We start from the raw sequence: 17530 nt of genomic DNA on the forward strand, positions 1-17530 counted from the left end.
CTGCATGAATTAAGTTTGTGTTTCCTGTCAACATGAAACAAACTGAAACATATAGCATCTGCTTCCATACTCACAATGCATTTTATGTACAGTAACCTGACATAAATTTGGCAGTGAATTTTCTCAAACTCATTACTTACACAACATTATTACCCAAATCAGAGTTGTTTCTTAATCATAAGGGTGATTAGATATTTGGAAATAACTCTTTTTCATTGTTACTTTTGTGTTCTTTGTAAAGCATCATTGATGCCATGTCACGGGTTATAATATGTTCCCTTTTTATGTTTTAAAACATTATATTGACATAGCAGAGCCCTGTTGAGGATTATATTTGACTATATATCTGAAGAAGATATCGCACATGACCGAGGAGACAAGGGAGAGGACAGGTGTTGAGAAAGTCTTCGGCCTTGAAGCACCAAAAAGTTTGATGAAAGTAAGTGAGAGGATAGAAATAATAGTCAAATGTCGAAGATGACATATTTTTTTCAGTAATGTGTAATTTCAATTAATTATTGTGTAGGGGGATGCAGATCCAAACTTGCATGAAAAATGTAACAATTAATCTCTTATGTAAACACTGAGTATTGTTTCAAAGTGGGGTTGTAAAATATATAACTAGGCTACCTATAATACACTTCATACACTCACAGTGGTGGAATGGATAATATAACAAGCTTTTACAACACAACACGTTGTTAAAGATGAAACCAGTGGTTTCCAACCCTTTTGGCTTTTGACATCTTACAAAAAGCAGCGTGTAGTTGCGGTCGCATTTCAGATGTCTATGAGTTGTTAACAGCTCCACCAAAAAGTGATTTTTCCCTCTAAACTTCTCACATGTTTTCATTTCAATAATAATCAAATGATCCAATATTTTAACAAAAATCAAAGATTAGAGAAAAAGTCAGAAAACTGAAAAGAGATTTGTGTAGCAGAACTTAGTTTTTTCTTCCTCTCCTATTAATCATCTCATGACACAATTAATAATCTAATGATGTCATAAATAATAATATATGAGTCAGAGGGACCAAACCACTACTTTATTGCAATACTTTAACTACATTTTGCTGCTAATACTTCATTTTTCATGCAGGACCTTTACTTGTAATGGAGTATTTTTACATTGTTGAATTGGTACTTTTACTTAAGTAAATCAGAATTATCTTTATTCGTTGAGTATGTTTACATATACAAAAAATTTGACTCTGGCATTGTACTTACACAAAATAACAACACAACAATCTTCAGAAATATACACAAATAATGACTATATACAGGTGAAACCCTTTCTGTGAACTGTCAACAGGATACACACTGTGCAAGATAGATAGATAGATAGATAGATAGATAGATAGATAGATAGATAGATAGATAGATAGATAGATAGATAGATAGATAGATAGATATACAGTTATACAGTAGTGTAGTGAGTGAAATGATACAGGAATGATAAAAGATCTGAATACTCCTTCCACCTTCAGGAGATGGTGTTGTGCATCTATATTGAATATTACATTTAAGTAATCTCTTTGACTTGTTTGGAAAGAAGACTTCTGTCTACTACAAAGTTTCTGTTTAACGGACAGCACAATGAGGATGATTGTGACAGGCTTCCCGCTCCGCTACAGCAGGTGGCAGCATGTTCATTTAACGTCGGTTTGCGAGAAGAAAGGCGAGCAGTTGTGCCTCTTCCGCTCTGAGGATGTATAAAGACAACTTCCGCTCTGGCGCTAACAACAAGTGAAGCTAGCCGCTGAGACTAGACGGTCGGCGTGAAATCTGCTGATAACACTTCTGTTGAACTGTAGCTACAAGAAAAGTGAGGTACATTTTAAACATTATTTACTTTCTGCTTCCACGTTTGTATCAAGAAACGTGATTAGTGTGCGGGTGGGCACAGAAGTTTTTTTTTAATAATACCGTCGTGACTAATGCTAACTTTGCTAGCTACCACATCTTCTGCGAGCTAACACAGCTAACACATGTTTGCATGTTTGATTGGAAATCCTGGCTGCATAAGTGTTTGTTGGCAAAATAAGACTCAAAAGTACTCGTGATTTTGTAAATCGGCCACATTGTTGTCTTAAACGAACCGAAAGTTTTAAAGGCTAACGTTTCTGTTTCTTAAGCTGAAAGCTAAATGAAATCGAACTACTTTTTATTGCTAACGAGTGTTAGCTCAACATTAAAGTAGAATAATACTTTCTATAATCGGGGCTCGTTTATTTTGCCTTTTACGCAGTTTGACATCGCTTAATGATGTTTTATTTCCGTGGTAGTCAGACCAGCATCTGTGGACATGAACAGTCCTCTTGTGTTTTGAAGAGGCTCCGTAGTGAAACAATTAAATGCGACGTATAGTCGAGTCAAAATGGACTCTGAACCAGATAACATTAGATTGTGACAATGCATTTATTTTACACTGAGGTCTGTTAACAATTCCCTACTGTCTTTCTGTCCGTTTAGGCACATCTGACTGCAATACAGCAGAAGATACTTGGACCTGTTGAAATGGGAGGTATGATGACTTGTTACTTCACTAATTTATTAATGTTACTTTTCTCTACAATAAGACACTCACATCTTAACACATTAAGTTTTGTGGTTAACTTAGTTAATAGATGACAGTCCAGACAGAAGTCTTTGCGATGATAGGGTAGGACATAATAAGCAAATAAATTGACATGGATAATATTCTCTTTGAAATAGTGCACTTAACACACATAATGCAAGAGAGAAACTAGTCTTCTGAGTGTTCACAAGAGTCTTATAAATGGTTTAACTCTTTCTGCCAGTTTAGTAACCTAACTCTGAGAAATTTAATTGAAAGACCATTTGATAGATACAATACACTTTTAGGTACAATAATCAGACAGGAATGTCTGGCTAATCCAGGCAAGATACTTCAAAGCAACTTGATGCAATAATCCTGTAAATCCAATGTTAGAGTCGTAGATCACTTTTTTTGTTGTAATAAGTAATGTAACACGTTATTTATGCAATTCAAGTAATTTATTTAGTTACATTTTCAAATAAGTAATCCATTACTGTTAAAATATTGTAGCAGGCCGGGGTTTGCTGGGGCAAGAACTGAAGCAGAGAGATGATTTCATGAGAAACTGTAACATTATTGGTAGCAACAGGCATACCATCAACACTGCAATGCTCTCTTACAACTGTGCTGGAGTGTCGGTACTAACCACTCACATCACTTCACTCATGGTACAAAATGCATTCTTTCACAACAGCAAATCACAAACTATTAAACATTACAAAAACAATGTGAACAACAATAACGTTAATGACCGTGTACCAAGTAACATCTGTGGTGATTTTTAGAACAAAATTTAATTTAAAGGTATACTATGCAGGATTTTCTTTAATATAAAAAAAAAAAAAACACACAAAAAAACAATGTATAGACTCATACAAACATAATCCCTCTAAATGATCACTTAAGACCCACTAGAAGTGTGTGGTGGTGCATTTATCTGCAGAGAGAGATTTATCTGACTCACTGCTTTGTTCTCACTACCGAAGCTCCATCTCTTCATTGACTCAATAGCTCGCTCGACCACCACCGCTGCTTTATCTCTTGCTCATGCTCTGAACTTGCTCTGGTGTCATTGAGCCACCAACCTTGAATCTTGTGTTTGCAAACAGCAACCAACAAATCCTGCATAGTATGCCTTTTAAACTTATGTCCATAAACATATTGCCTCAGAGAATGCTGGGAAGCTCTGCCAACCTACCCTCAACACGCTACATATAACCATATTTCCCTGTTTCTTTTGTTGCCACAAAAAAGAAAATCCCTGACACATTCACACACTTCTTTTTATGCACTTATTCCTACTTCTTGGCAGGTAGCTGCATACTAGTGGAAGGTATTCAATCCTGTGGTTGTGTCAGTGCGCGTGTGATGCTTAGCATGGCATAGGACCACTTTTACATTGTGGAAGTATTCGCATTATGCAAGGAATTACAAAGGTATTTTCATTTTTGGTAACACAAAAGTACTTGAGTTTTCTCAGTAGGTAACACTTTAATGTAATGAGTTACTTCTTAATTGCAGTAATGTTGTAATGTAACAGTTACTTTTAAAAGTAATGTTGCCCAACACTGGTTGTCAGTAAGTAATTCTGCTGAATAATTTGCATAAGTGCCAGAAACAGCTTTATGGGTATCGAGACGGAAACCTCCCTGTACAGTACAAGTACAGTGGTGGGGTGTGTTGTTTGAGTGACACAATGAAATACAATCCAGGAAGTTGAGTTGGAGCTACGGATTAATGCATTTAAAGGCTTATCAGAGGCCAAAACACCACACAGTAGTTTGTAATACTCACAGATAGGATTTTACAACTCTGGAAGGTTATCACAAGGGCATCTGTTTTGTTTTGTCGCAAGATGAGAGGTCAAATAAGGCGTAACACTACAAAGTAATCTACCAGGAATGTGCACTTGATGTATTCCTATTTTTCCATTGTTTTGGGGTTAGTTGTACCAAGCCATGCCTGGAGCACTCAAGTGTTTTTTTACATTCCACAGTGACAAAGTAAAAGAAATTGTTTACCTGTTGGAGGTGTGCTGTTTGCAGAAAATGCAGTAGGAGCCTGTCATCTCCAGCCCATTATCAAACATCTCCCTGTGACTGTTTCTGCTTGTACTATTCCTCCTAGAATTATTTCTAACTCATTCACTGAACAAATGGCTCCAAATATGTCCATATCTTGTTGTATAGACCTGTTTTTTATTGTAGAATAGCACTGCTAACGAAGCTCTGCTAATTGTTATAAACACATTTCATTTCTTGTAAATTCTTCACAGCAAAAGCCTCTTGTTAGTTTCAGTTTACAGCTTTTAATATAAAGCAGGAAATGTTGGGTTTTCATCAGCAGTAACTTAACACAGCTCTGATGCAACTGAAAGCAATCAACAGTAAAATAAGGCAGATATCTGAAAGTACAAACAGGAACACAGGAGAAAAAGTTGACGGGGGGGAAGGGCGGGACAGAGTGCACAGTGAACTCAGCAGTCACACATTTCTCCTTTCTCTATTTCTCTGTTTTGCATCTTCAGGTTAGGCTAACCCATTGTTGCTAATTTTAGAGCTAACCCTCTTCACTTTTCCACCACTTGGGGAAACAAATGATGTGACTTTTTAGCATTTATTAACTGTTACATTGTAGTCTGTACTGTACATTTACTGCCAGACTGAAAACTTACTGCTAACCATTTCCTCTGCTCCGCTCGCATCCACGGACACTTTCCTGCTGCTCACTCTTTTCCACTGGCCACACAAACATACTACGCAATGCTATATTCCTTAACAGAGTTACGCTACCAATGGTTTCCCAGGCAACGACACAGAGGTAGACTCACATACCGTAACAGCGCTGCCCAGAGACTCCCTAACGCTATTGATTTCCGAATGAATGCATATTTGGTGTTATTTTTGACATTAAAAAATTGGGGGGGTGGGGGCTGGCAGGAGTTCTTGTTATAATTATGGGAGAAACACGGATTCAGTTCGTTCAGTAAATGCTCGGTAAATGTTGAGTACAGTTAGACCCAGCAGTCTCCATTAGGTTGGTTCAAAGTTCTGAAAACAACGGGGGTGTTTTGAATACAACCCCATTTTCACAGGTAGTTTGTTAGTCTGTCCCTCCCACCACCGGAAAAAATGGATTAATCCTGGAAGGCTATTGATGTAGCACTTTTCTCCTTATGAAAGTAACATGGCAATTATTTGACCAATGAGAATTTGGTCGGACGAGAGCTTATCGACCAACTAATCGACCAGGAGACTACAGCCCTAATGGTTATCCCCTATTCTGAGGCTGTAGTGGAAATGCATTTCATCCTAGGTTGGCTTGGTTCAGTGCAGCTAAAGCGGACCAACCCGGGCTAATAGAAAAACGCTATATGTGATCAGCCAACGCAGCACCTTGCCAGACGTCAGGTTGCATTGCTGCAAAAGTTGATTCCGGTTCAACTTTTTTGCCGGACAACCACTGCATTTTTTTGCCACTATGTCCATGCACTGCCCCCATTCAAGTGATTGTGAGGCTTTTTTTCACGCAGACCTGATGTCGGTTTGAACACCCCCTTATACAACCAGTGGTGATAAAATAGATTTTTTTTTTTTTACCTCGGTATGACAAAGTATCTCAGTATCTTCAGTGTTAATCGTTGTTGCCCTAATTATAAACACTACTTCTGTGTTGACTCAAAGTAGGTGAGCAGAACGTCCAAATGTTGCTTTCAGGAATGGAGAAGTTGAATTGATCACATTTCTTGACAATCATTGATACTCATAATTTTGGAACAATGTTTCAACTTTCAGCCTTGATCAAAAACATGAATGCAAAATTAAATTTAAGACATTTGAATCATTTAACAACAAAAAAACAATTTAAAGAAGATAAATATTGGTTATGTGACAATCTTGTAGCAATGAATTTCTCTAAATGTGAGAAAACGTTTATGGACACTCACCATCTTTTTATATTCAACCAGTCTTTCATGGATATTTTAGGATAAATTGCAACCATGTGTAAGCCACATTAATCATATCCCTCTATGTTTTTTGTTTGTGTCTTTTTTCCTCTCAGACCCCGCTCTTAATAGAGACTGTCCCCTCGACTGCAAGGTTTATGTTGGGAATCTAGGAAACAACGGAAATAAGACAGAGTTAGAAAGGGCTTTTGGATATTATGGCCCTTTAAGAAGTGTGTGGGTTGCCAGGAATCCCCCAGGCTTTGCCTTTGTAGAGTTTGAAGATCCCAGAGATGCATCTGATGCTGTGAGAGAACTAGATGGAAGGTAACACCTTTTCTTAGTATTGTTCTTTTTGAAGTTTTCTTTTTTTATTATTATTTTTTTTAAATTTTCCAACTAATGTTATCACCTTCTTTTTTTTTTTCTCTCGTTAGAACCATGTGTGGCTGTCGAGTGCGTGTTGAATTATCCACCGGGGAAAAGCGCTCTAGAAGCCGTGGCCCCCCTCCATCTTGGAGTAGACGCCCTCGTGATGAAATCAGACGGCGCAGTCCTCCAGTCAGACGCAGGTATGCATTTCCTACTTGACGATTAATGTTACCATTTTATTTAAAATCTAATTTGCAGTGTTTTTTTAAAAGCACAAATGACAAAGCAGATTTCACATTCCCCACACACTGTAAGCATCAGTTGTTTGAGTCCTTCGAACTATAAATTAGTTTGGCAAAGCTGAATAAATCTGCCAACCTCTCACACTGGCAAACAAATCTCTTGTGTTTTTGCATCTTAAACTAATTAAAGCTTTGTCAACTTAAAAAAAAAAAAAAAATAGCGATTTGAAGTTTCTAATTGGTCATCTCTATGGCCTGAATTTAATTTTTACGCTTAATGTTGTAGATCACTTCAGTAAAATAAAATCATTATTTGCACACATACAATATGAGTTCATCAATAGATAACCTGTGGATCTGGCTGCTTCGTGATTTGATTTATTGATGTCACTCCTTTGCTTTCTTTTTTTTTTTTTTTTTTTTTTTTTTTTTTACTAATCCGATCCCACATTAACTGGAGTGATCCTCCTTTTTAAAGAAAAAAAAAAGCTTGGAAACATTTTGTCCTACGTTTCAAAAAGTAATTTTGTCTGTGCCAATTTAAGGTAGACAGCCAAGTCCAAAGGCGGCTTATGTCAGCACTTGACTATTTATGAACTCTTATAATAAAAATATGTATGTAAAAACACTTAACTCTACCAGAATTAAATTGCTGTACGGGGACATCTTAAGAGGCACAGTTAGCACTTCATCATCCATTAAACATTTTTATAGGAACTTTTTAGAATTACTTTCTGCAGGTGTAAATTTTGTTTTCTTTCTGAGTTCAGTTGCCATCTATTAATAAAACTGAACCCCGTTGCAGAGTCACCACCACGCTTCTCACCATCTGAGTCAGTCAACTAGTCCTCTTTCAGCATCATGTGACTGCTGTCCAGCGAGCCCCAATCAGCTTGGCTGGTGTTGTCACATGACCCAGGCGCACCGCCAGTCGTCAGGTTCCACCAACCTTTTGGTTCCTGCGCATGCAGTTCCCAGCATCCTCCTCTTCTTCCTCCAACCTTAACCCAATCGACAGCGGTCCACTTCACATTATCAACCAATCAGCGTCTTTACTCTTACTATTCTCCAAACAACTACTGTATCAACGGGAACAGCCCTTGGCTTACATCCCTCCCCATCCTTCCCCCCAAAAAAGGCAGGGAAAATCTACAACTACCCCCTCCAACCAGCCACCAAGCAACTTCATATCTCCAACATTTGCATCATGTGGCAAATCCTCTCTGCAATTCGACCTCCCTCACCATCAGTCTGGCTACCTTGCGTCATTTCTATCTTGTCCAAATCCCCCAAAATAGTAAGTTGCTTTTATCCTGCTCTTTGTAGTTTTTATGCTTAATCTAGCTTTCAAAGCTGCTTGACAGTTTTCCCTCAGCACTTATGTAATTTAGACCATTAGACCAATTTCAGTGCAGAGTTGCAAAAGTCTAAAGATCAAAAGTTGTGGTCAAGGAACTTTGGCTGTGGGTTTTTAATCAGTTGTTCACAGTGCAATTGTGCTGAGTGCATTTTCATGGCTCGACATTAGGCCATTGTGAGTAATATCCATCGGTATAAAGTGTACTTTGACTTCGTAGTTTTTTACTATCTTGTTTTTACTCATCAGTATTATTTCATCTGGAGTGCACCAGTGTCCTAATTAAAAAATCACATTGAAAATTTAAGTGTTATCAAGGATGTTTTGCAGTCACTGATCTTTTGAGGTTGTAGGTTACAGATGGTTTCGGTGCTACAGTGATGAGTCTTACCACTGGTTCAGTTTTCTGTATCTGATTAGATCTGTTTCCATTGAAATACATTTACTTTTATCATATACTTTGCAAAGATCCTAGTATTGCACAGTATACTGCCAGTGTTTAAAACCAATTTTCTACCACCACTGCAGGAGACAGACAATTCTTGTAGTATATTTTACTTGATGTTTCCCAGGCGAGCCTTTAATGTCGAGCCCTGATTTTGTTCTTAATATTTTTCAATCTGGCTCCATGTTTGGTGCTCATTGGGCACAAAGTTCCCATTTAATGAGAATGAATAATAATGAATTGATCTTGATGAACTCCGTCAAGATCTCATGGATGCAGATGATCCTTCTGTTAACAGTCTAGGAACAACATGTAACCACGTTTCCACGTGTAACCAGAGGTTTCATAAGTGATGGAGAGGGTAAAATTTTCTGTCCTAATTTTTTTCATGTCTTTGCTTCACCTACACCCCAGATCGCCGAGGAGGAGGAGCCTCAGCCGCAGTCGCAGCAGGTGAGCCCATGATTAAATGTTTTTAAATACTTTTTTTTTTTTTTTTTTAACTATGTGTTGAATTGAATTTTGTGGTTTTGTCCACCAGGTCTCTTTCAAGAGACAGGCGCAGATATAGATCTCTGTCCAGAGACAAGAACCGTAAGCGCTCAAGATCCTTCTCACGGTCAAGGAGGTGAGTTTGTTTATTATTATCATCATTATCATTACAATGTATAGAGTCTTAACTGTATTGCAGAAATATATCAAATTATTAGTAAGTCATTAACCAGTTCATTATTTGTTTTTACAGTCGCTCCCGGTCCAACGAGAGGAAATGAAAACATTACAGGATGGTTGATCTACAGGATTCTGCAATGGTTGTGAAAATACAAATTTTTATAGTCATGTTTTTCTTTTTAGATTTTATTTGCCAGCTCAAGGCAGCCTTAGGTTCTCAAAGTTACATCTTGTGTCATAGCAGTCTTTAGAATTAACAACAAAGGACTTAAGTGTTTTTTCTCCTTTTTGTCAGTTCTCATGGCAAGATTTTCCCATTTTACTGAAAAACATTTTTTGCCTTCAAATTTACTGTTCACATAAAATGAATTCTGTTACCCTGCATGTTTTAAAATGAAATACTGGAATTTTTTTTTACATTGCCATCCTGTTATTTTTTTAACTGTTGAATTAAAGTGCAGTGTGTAGAATTTAGTGGTATCTAGCAGAACGGACTCCACAGAAATGGAATATAATGTTCATAACTATGTTTTAATTAATGTATAAGAACCTGAAAATAAGAATTGTTTTTATTACCTTTGGATGAGCCCTTTATATCTACATAGGTAGCGGGTCCTCTTCCATGGAGCCCGCCATGTTGCACCGCCATGTTGTCACTGTAGCTCAGAATGGACAAACCAAACACTGGTTCTAGAGAGGGCCTTTCAGTTTTTTTTTTTTTTTTTTGCAAGTCTCACAGCCACTGTAGATTCTCCTACAAGCTTGGAAGGGGAGGGGTATTCAGTTGGTTGCATTCTGCAGCCTCACCACTAGGCGCCACCAAATCCTACATACTGGTTATGGTCAAGTTCATGTGACGTTTTATTTGTTTTTGTTTGCTTCTTTTTTTTTTTCTTTTTTTTTTAAAAAAATATCCATTGACATAAATTGCTAGCTAAAGGTTACTCTGAGATGCATAAGAGAAGTATAGTTTATACCAGTGACAGAAAACAGACTCACAGCAAATGTTGGAAATACCGGTGCTGTTATTTGCAGACTATCTTGAAGCCTAAAACATCATCAGACATCATCTGTAACTGTATTTTACCATATGTCACTTTTCCAAAAGAAGGCATTTATTCTCAATTCATTCTCTGAGCTCTGACAATTTATGCTGATGCAGTTAACTTGTTCAATAAATGTTTTTCCAAGGTGACATTATCTCCTCTTTGCCTGTGCTTTGTTGGATAGTTAATAAGATACGAGAAAAAACTGGCCATGTGCAATGAGATTTTTGAAAAGTATGAAAAATGTAACTCGATTCATTTCAGGAAGTACGGTATGTTGTTGCTGTTAGGTGATAGAACTGCAAGTGTAACCCACACAGGAAGCTTTCAGTCATGGTTGCATTAAAAGGAACACCCATGTGTGAATTCTAACTACCGTTCAGCAGAGGCTGATACTTGACATTGCGAAGTAGCTCGTGAGACAACTGAAGTGCCAGATTTGGGTGGTAAGTACATATGATATAGTATCTATTTTGTACAAGGCCTGAAGATATTTAACTTAATTGTACCATAAAGCCATTTTATTTGATGGTAAATGTTATTTGGTGCAGTTCACCCTTATTAAGGAGCTCTCTAAAATGCAGTTTTCACTTTAAAGTGAGTCTTTAGTTTGGTGTTAAAATGTTTCAAGTCTCAAATCAATATGCACTGATGTTTGTGCTGTGTCATGCTTGTTAGAAGAAAATGCTTCTTTAGAGTGTTTGCATGTAGTAGCTTAAAGGAAAAAGTTACAAATTTAAACAATTTATTTGATGTTTGATGAATAGTCTAAATTTAGACTTGACTTACTGACACGTTGCACAACTGACTCTCGTGCTATAGGATGAAAGACTTGAAGTCATGTCTGCTCAGAGTGGAAAGAAAAAAAGATGGGGCTCACGTCGCCGTGGGGGAAACCAAAGTGAAAGATCAGAGCCTGATGAGTTCCATGTAAAGGACAGTACCTCTGTAGTGCAAGCCAACATACCAGAAGAAAATACTGAATCATTAAATATGTTATCTAATTCTGACAATTCCCAATTGGAAACTAAACATCCACCTTCACCAGAACTAATAGGGAACAGAAGAAAACTTGGATCTAGCCGTAGAAGTAAAGGAAGACAGCATGTCACTTCTGTTACTGAACCATACAACAAAGCTAGAGAGGAAGTTGAGGAAAATACAAGTAATGAAACCTTTGAACCAACACAAATGTCACTAGCAATACAACCTGAGAGGCATACAGAATTAAGTCAAGGAAATGAGCATGATATCTTGTATGTGACACACGATAGCTCTTTGTATTCAGTCACTACGCCAGGTTATTCTTCTGAGGTTTATAACCCCAGCGGTTCAGAGGGTGACTTGGAAAGTTTAATTCCCAAAAATGAAAATCTGCAAGCAGAGCATGATCAAACAGAGACTGACTGTGAAGTGGTGTCTGATTCTTGTAAAATCATGCTGGGAGGAACAAACAAATCTGACACACTCGAGAGTGCAGAAGTCAGTGATCAAGTCGAACAAAATGCGCATCATGTTGGCACCTCTGATTTTATTAGTTCCAGTTTATATTTAAGCTCTACAGTTGATCAGGAGCTAACTGACCAATTAAAATCCAGGGAGATGCCAGGAGAAGAACTCCCCAGTGTTGATTCTGTAACAGATACAGAAAACAAGAAAAGAGATGATGATACAGACTTGTTAAGGCAAGATGGAAATTTACAGGGCAACTATTTGGTCAGTGAGTCATATGTTAAGTCAGAAGATATAGAGTTTTCTTCCACACCAGAGACAACCACCGATAAAAGCAGTTTCGGGGAAAACACTGAAATTGAAAACAATGTTGAGCAAGCAACATTTTCATTACCAACAGAGGAGTTGTCTACAAATGAACTAAATGAGCGCTTCAACTTATCTGAAGTCAAAGATGATCAGCATTCAGAGGATGCTGTAAATGAAGAGCACAAACAGGAGGTTAAGGCAACACAAATGCAAGAGATGCATCAAATTGATTACTCCTCTGAAAGTGTGATACATGATGCCACAGAAAAGTCAGATACTTGCCCTGAAATCCTGATTGACCAAGCTGAAATCAGGGACACATATCAATCTGAGTTGAGTGTGAAAAGTTCTGATGATTCTGTTCCTAAGCAGGAAATTTCAAATCCTGATGAAAATCAGGATGAGCATCACAGTAAAGAACGCAATATGGAGGCTTTGGATCAGAGAAATGAGGATGATCATGTATCTAATAAAAGAAAAATGGGGTCTAGCCGACGAAATAAAGGAAGACGACACATCAAGGACTCTGTTGCTGAATCATACCACAAACCCACAGAGGAAGTTGATCATGTATCTAATACCAAGGAACCTTGGATCAGCAACATAGCACCATGTCAGGTATATGAGGGTGAAGGCCAAGTAGAGGACGACATAAAACCAAGTGCTGAAGAAAAAGTTCATCAGGTGAAGGAGGGAATAATCTCTGAATTTGAGGAGGGCAAATCCTCTTTACAAAACCTGCAATCAGAAATAAATGCTCCTTTGGACTCCCAACCTCAAGGTGATTCTATAAGCATAGAAGAGCAAACTGACAGCAGCCTCAACCCCATTGGGAACAGGAGGAAAATGGGGTCTAGCCGACGAAATAAAGGCAAACAACACATCAAGGACTCTGTTGCTGAATCATACCACAAACCTACAGAGGAAGTTGTTGAAAATATGAGGGGCAGCGAAGCCTTTGAAACAACTAAAATATCATTAGCAACAGAGCCAATATGGCAAGAACAATTAAGTCAAGAGAGTGAGCCTGAAATGACACATGACAACTCTTTGTATTCAGCCACTACACCTGGTTATTCTTCTGAGGTTCAGAACCTCACTACAACAAACCATCCAGAGACTGTCCTTGAAGGTTTACTTACCAAAAGTGAAAATGTGCAAGCACATGATGATGAAAGAGAGACTGACTCTGCAGCGGTGTCTCATGTTTGTAAATCTGTGGAAACCATGCTGGAAGAAAGAGACAAATCTGACACTCCTCAGACTGAAGACATTAGTGATCAAGTCAAAGAAACATCACATCTTGTTGACATCTCTGCGTTGACTAGTATAAGTGTACATTCAAGTTCAACAGCAGATCAACAGCTGAATGACCAATCCAATTCCAGGGAGATGTCAAATGAAGAACTCCCCAGTCTTTATTCTATAACAGATACAGAAAACAAGGAAAGAGATGACGACACAAACATGTTGAGGCAAGATGGAATTTTACAGGTTAACTATTTGACACGTGAGTCACATGTAGAATCAGAAGATGTAGAGTTTTCTACCACACCAGAGGTAACCACCGATAAAACCAGCTTCGGGGAAAATACTGAAATTGAATACAATGTTGAGCAAGCAACATTTTCATTACCAACAGAGGAGTTGTCTACAAATGAGGAACTAAATGAGCATTTCAACTTACCTGAGGTCAAAGATGATCAGCATTCAGAGGATGATTTAAATAAAGTGCTTGTACAGGAAGATAAGCCCACACAAATGCAAGAGATGCATCAAATTGATTACGCCTCTGAAAGTGTGATACATGATGCCACAGAAAAGTTTGATACCTGCTCTGAAAACCTGATTGACCAAGCTGAAATCAGTGACATGTATCAATCTGAGTTGAGTGTGAAAAGTCCTGATGATTCTGTTCCTAAGCAGGAAATTTCAAATCCTGATGAAAATCAGGATGAGCATCACAGTAAAGAACGCAATATGGAGGCTTTGGATCAGAGAAATGAGGATGATCATGTATCTAATAAAAGAAAAATGGGGTCTAGCCGACGAAATAAAGGAAAACGACACATCAAGGACTCTGTTGCTGAATCATACCACAAACCTACAGAGGAAGTTGTTGAAAATATGAGGGGCAGTGAAGCCTTTGAAACAACGAAAATATCATTAGCAACAGAGCCAGTATGGCAAGAAGAATTAAGTCAAGAGATTGAGCCTGAAATGACACATGACAACTCTTTGTATTCAGCCACTACACCTGGTTATTCTTCTGAGGTTCAGAACCTCACAACAACAAACCATCCAGAGACTGTCCTTGAAGGTTTACTTCCCGAAAGCGGAAATCTGCAAGCAGATGATGATGAAAGAGAGACTGACTCTGCAGTGGTGTCTGATGTTTGTGAATCTATAGAAAGTATGCTGGAAGAAAGAGACAAATCTGACACTCCTCAGACTGAAGACATTAGTGATCAAGTCAAAGAAACATCACATCTTGTTGACATCTCTGCGTTGACTAGTATAAGTGTACATTCAAGTTCAACAGCAGATCAACAGCTGAATGACCAATCAATTTCCAGGGAAATGTCAAATGAAGAACTCCCCAGTGTTTATTCTATAACAGATACAGAAAACAAGGAAAGAGATGACGACACAAACTTGTTGAGGCAAGATGGAATTTTACAGGTTAACTATTTGACATGTGAGTCACATGTAGAATCAGAAGATGTAGAGTTTTCTACCACACCAGAGGTAACCACCGATAAAACCAGCTTCGGGGAAAATACTGAAATCGAATACAATGTTGAGCAAGCAACATTTTCATTACCAACAGAGGAGTTGTCTACAAATGAACTAAATGAGCGCTTCAACTTATCTGAGGTCAAAGATGATCAGCTTTCAGAGGATGCTGTAAATAAAGAGCACAAACAGGAGGTTAAGGCATCACAAATGCAAGAGATGCATCAAATTGATTACTCCTCTGAAAATGTGATACAAGATGCCACAGAAAAGTCGGATACCTGCTCTGAAAACCTGATTGACCAAGCTGAAATCAGGGACACGTATCAATCTGAGTTGAGTGTGAAAAGTTCTGATGATTCTGTTCCTAAGCAGGAAATTTCAAATCCCGATGAAAATCAGGATGAGCATCACATTAAAGAACGCAATATGGAGGCTTTGGATCAGAGAAATGAGGATGATAATGTATCTAATACCAAGGAACCTTGGATCAGCAACATAGCACCATGTCAGATATATGAGGGTGAAGGCCAAGTAGAGGACGACATACAACCTAGTGTTGAAGAAAAAGTTCATCAGGAAAGGGAAGAACTCCTTCATAAAGTTGAGGAGAGAGAATATTATTTACAAAACCTGCAATCAGAAATAAATGCTCCTTTGGACTCCCAACCTCAAGGTGATTCTATAAGCATAGAAGAGCAAACTGACAGCAGCCTCAACCCCATTGGGAACAGGAGGAAAATGGGGTCTAGCCGACGAAATAAAGGAAAACGACACATCAAGGACTCTGTTGCTGAATCATACCACAAACCTACAGAGGAAGTTGTTGAAAATATGAGGGGCAGTGAAGCCTTTGAAACAACTAAAATATCATTAGCAACAGAGCCAGTATGGCAAGAAGAATTAAGTCAAGAGATTGAGCCTGAAATGACACATGACAACTCTTTGTATTCAGCCACTACACCTGGTTATTCTTCTGAGGTTCAGAACCTCACTACAACAAACCATCCAGAGACTGTCCTTGAAGGTTTACTTCCTAAAAGTGAAAATGTGCAAGCACATGATGATGAAAGAAAGACTGACTCTACAGTGGTGTCTGATGTTTGTGAATCTATAGAAAGTATGCTGGAAGAAAGAGACAAATCTGACACTCCTCAGACTGAAGACATTAGTGATCAAGTCAAAGAAACATCACATCTTGTTGACATCTCTACGTTGACTAGTATAAGTGTACATTCAAGTTCAACAGCAGATCAACAGCTGAATGACCAATCAATTTCCAGGGAAATGTCAAATGAAGAACTCCCCAGTGTTTATTCTATAACAGATACAGAAAACAAGGAAAGAGATGACGACACAAACTTGTTGAGGCAAGATGGAATTTTACAGGTTAACTATTTGACATGTGAGTCACATGTAGAATCAGAAGATGTAGAGTTTTCTACCACACCAGAGGTAACCACCGATAAAACCAGCTTCGGGGAAAATACTGAAATCGAATACAATGTTGAGCGAGCAACATTTTCATTACCAACAGAGGTGTTGTCTACAAATGAGGGACTAAATGAGCATTTCAACTTATCTGAGGTCAAAGATGATCAGCTTTCAGAGGATGCTGTAAATAAAGAGCACAAACAGGAGGTTAAGGCATCACAAATGCAAGAGATGCATCAAATTGATTACTCCTCTGAAAATGTGATACAAGATGCCACAGAAAAGTCGGATACCTGCTCTGAAAACCTGATTGACCAAGCTGAAATCAGGGACACGTATCAATCTGAGTTGAGTGTGAAAAGTTCTGATGATTCTGTTCCTAAGCAGGAAATTTCAAATCCCGATGAAAATCAGGATGAGCATCACATTAAAGAACGCAATATGGAGGCTTTGGATCAGAGAAATGAGGATGATAATGTATCTAATACCAAGGAACCTTGGATCAGCAACATAGCACCATGTCAGATATATGAGGGTGAAGGCCAAGTAGAGGACGACATACAACCTAGTGTTGAAGAAAAAGTTCATCAGGAAAGGGAAGAACTCCTTCATAAAGTTGAGGAGAGAGAATATTATTTACAAAACCTGCAATCAGAAATAAATGCTACTTTGGACTCCCAACCTCACGGTGATTCTATAAGCATAGAAGAGCAAACTGACAGCAGCCTCAACCCCATTGGGAACAGGAGGAAAATGGGGTCTAGCCGACGAAATAAAGGAAAACGACACATCAAGGACTCTGTTGCTGAATCATACCACAAACCTACAGAGGAAGTTGTTGAAAATATGAGGGGCAGTGAAGCCTTTGAAACAACTAAAATATCATTAGCAACAGAGCCAGTATGGCAAGAAGAATTAAGTCAAGAGATTGAGCCTGAAATGACACATGACAACTCTTT

At 38.2% G+C, this 17530-nt stretch overlaps 1 protein-coding gene across 2 annotated transcripts; it reads left to right on the forward strand.

The window, feature by feature from the left end:
• Window positions 1–1716: 1716 nt before the first annotated feature.
• Window positions 1717–10794, forward strand: srsf3a (serine and arginine rich splicing factor 3a). Of its 2 annotated transcripts, none has more exons than XM_044347888.1 (7): window positions 1717–1825; window positions 2473–2524; window positions 6623–6833; window positions 6944–7078; window positions 9337–9375; window positions 9464–9550; window positions 9668–10794. In XM_044347888.1, exons 2-7 carry the CDS (start codon window positions 2518–2520, stop codon window positions 9693–9695), a joined length of 507 nt encoding a protein of 168 aa, XP_044203823.1. In that variant the 5' UTR covers window positions 1717–1825; window positions 2473–2517; the 3' UTR covers window positions 9696–10794. The 2 variants fall into 2 exon arrangements, with proteins under 2 accessions (XP_044203823.1, XP_044203822.1); XM_044347887.1 differs by having other exon boundaries at window positions 1723–1830.
• Window positions 10795–17530: the final 6736 nt, after the last annotated feature.

Source organism: Thunnus albacares, chromosome 4 (genome assembly GCF_914725855.1).
Source record: "Thunnus albacares chromosome 4, fThuAlb1.1, whole genome shotgun sequence".
NCBI classification, from domain to species: Eukaryota; Metazoa; Chordata; class Actinopteri; order Scombriformes; family Scombridae; genus Thunnus; species Thunnus albacares.

Coding starts and splice junctions, on each gene's coding strand:
- srsf3a (XM_044347888.1), top strand. Junction 6,834..6,943: donor GTGAGAGAACTAGATGGAAG/GTAACACCTTTT, acceptor TTCTCTCGTTAG/AACCATGTGTGGCTGTCGAG. Junction 7,079..9,336: donor AGTCCTCCAGTCAGACGCAG/GTATGCATTTCC, acceptor CCTACACCCCAG/ATCGCCGAGGAGGAGGAGCC.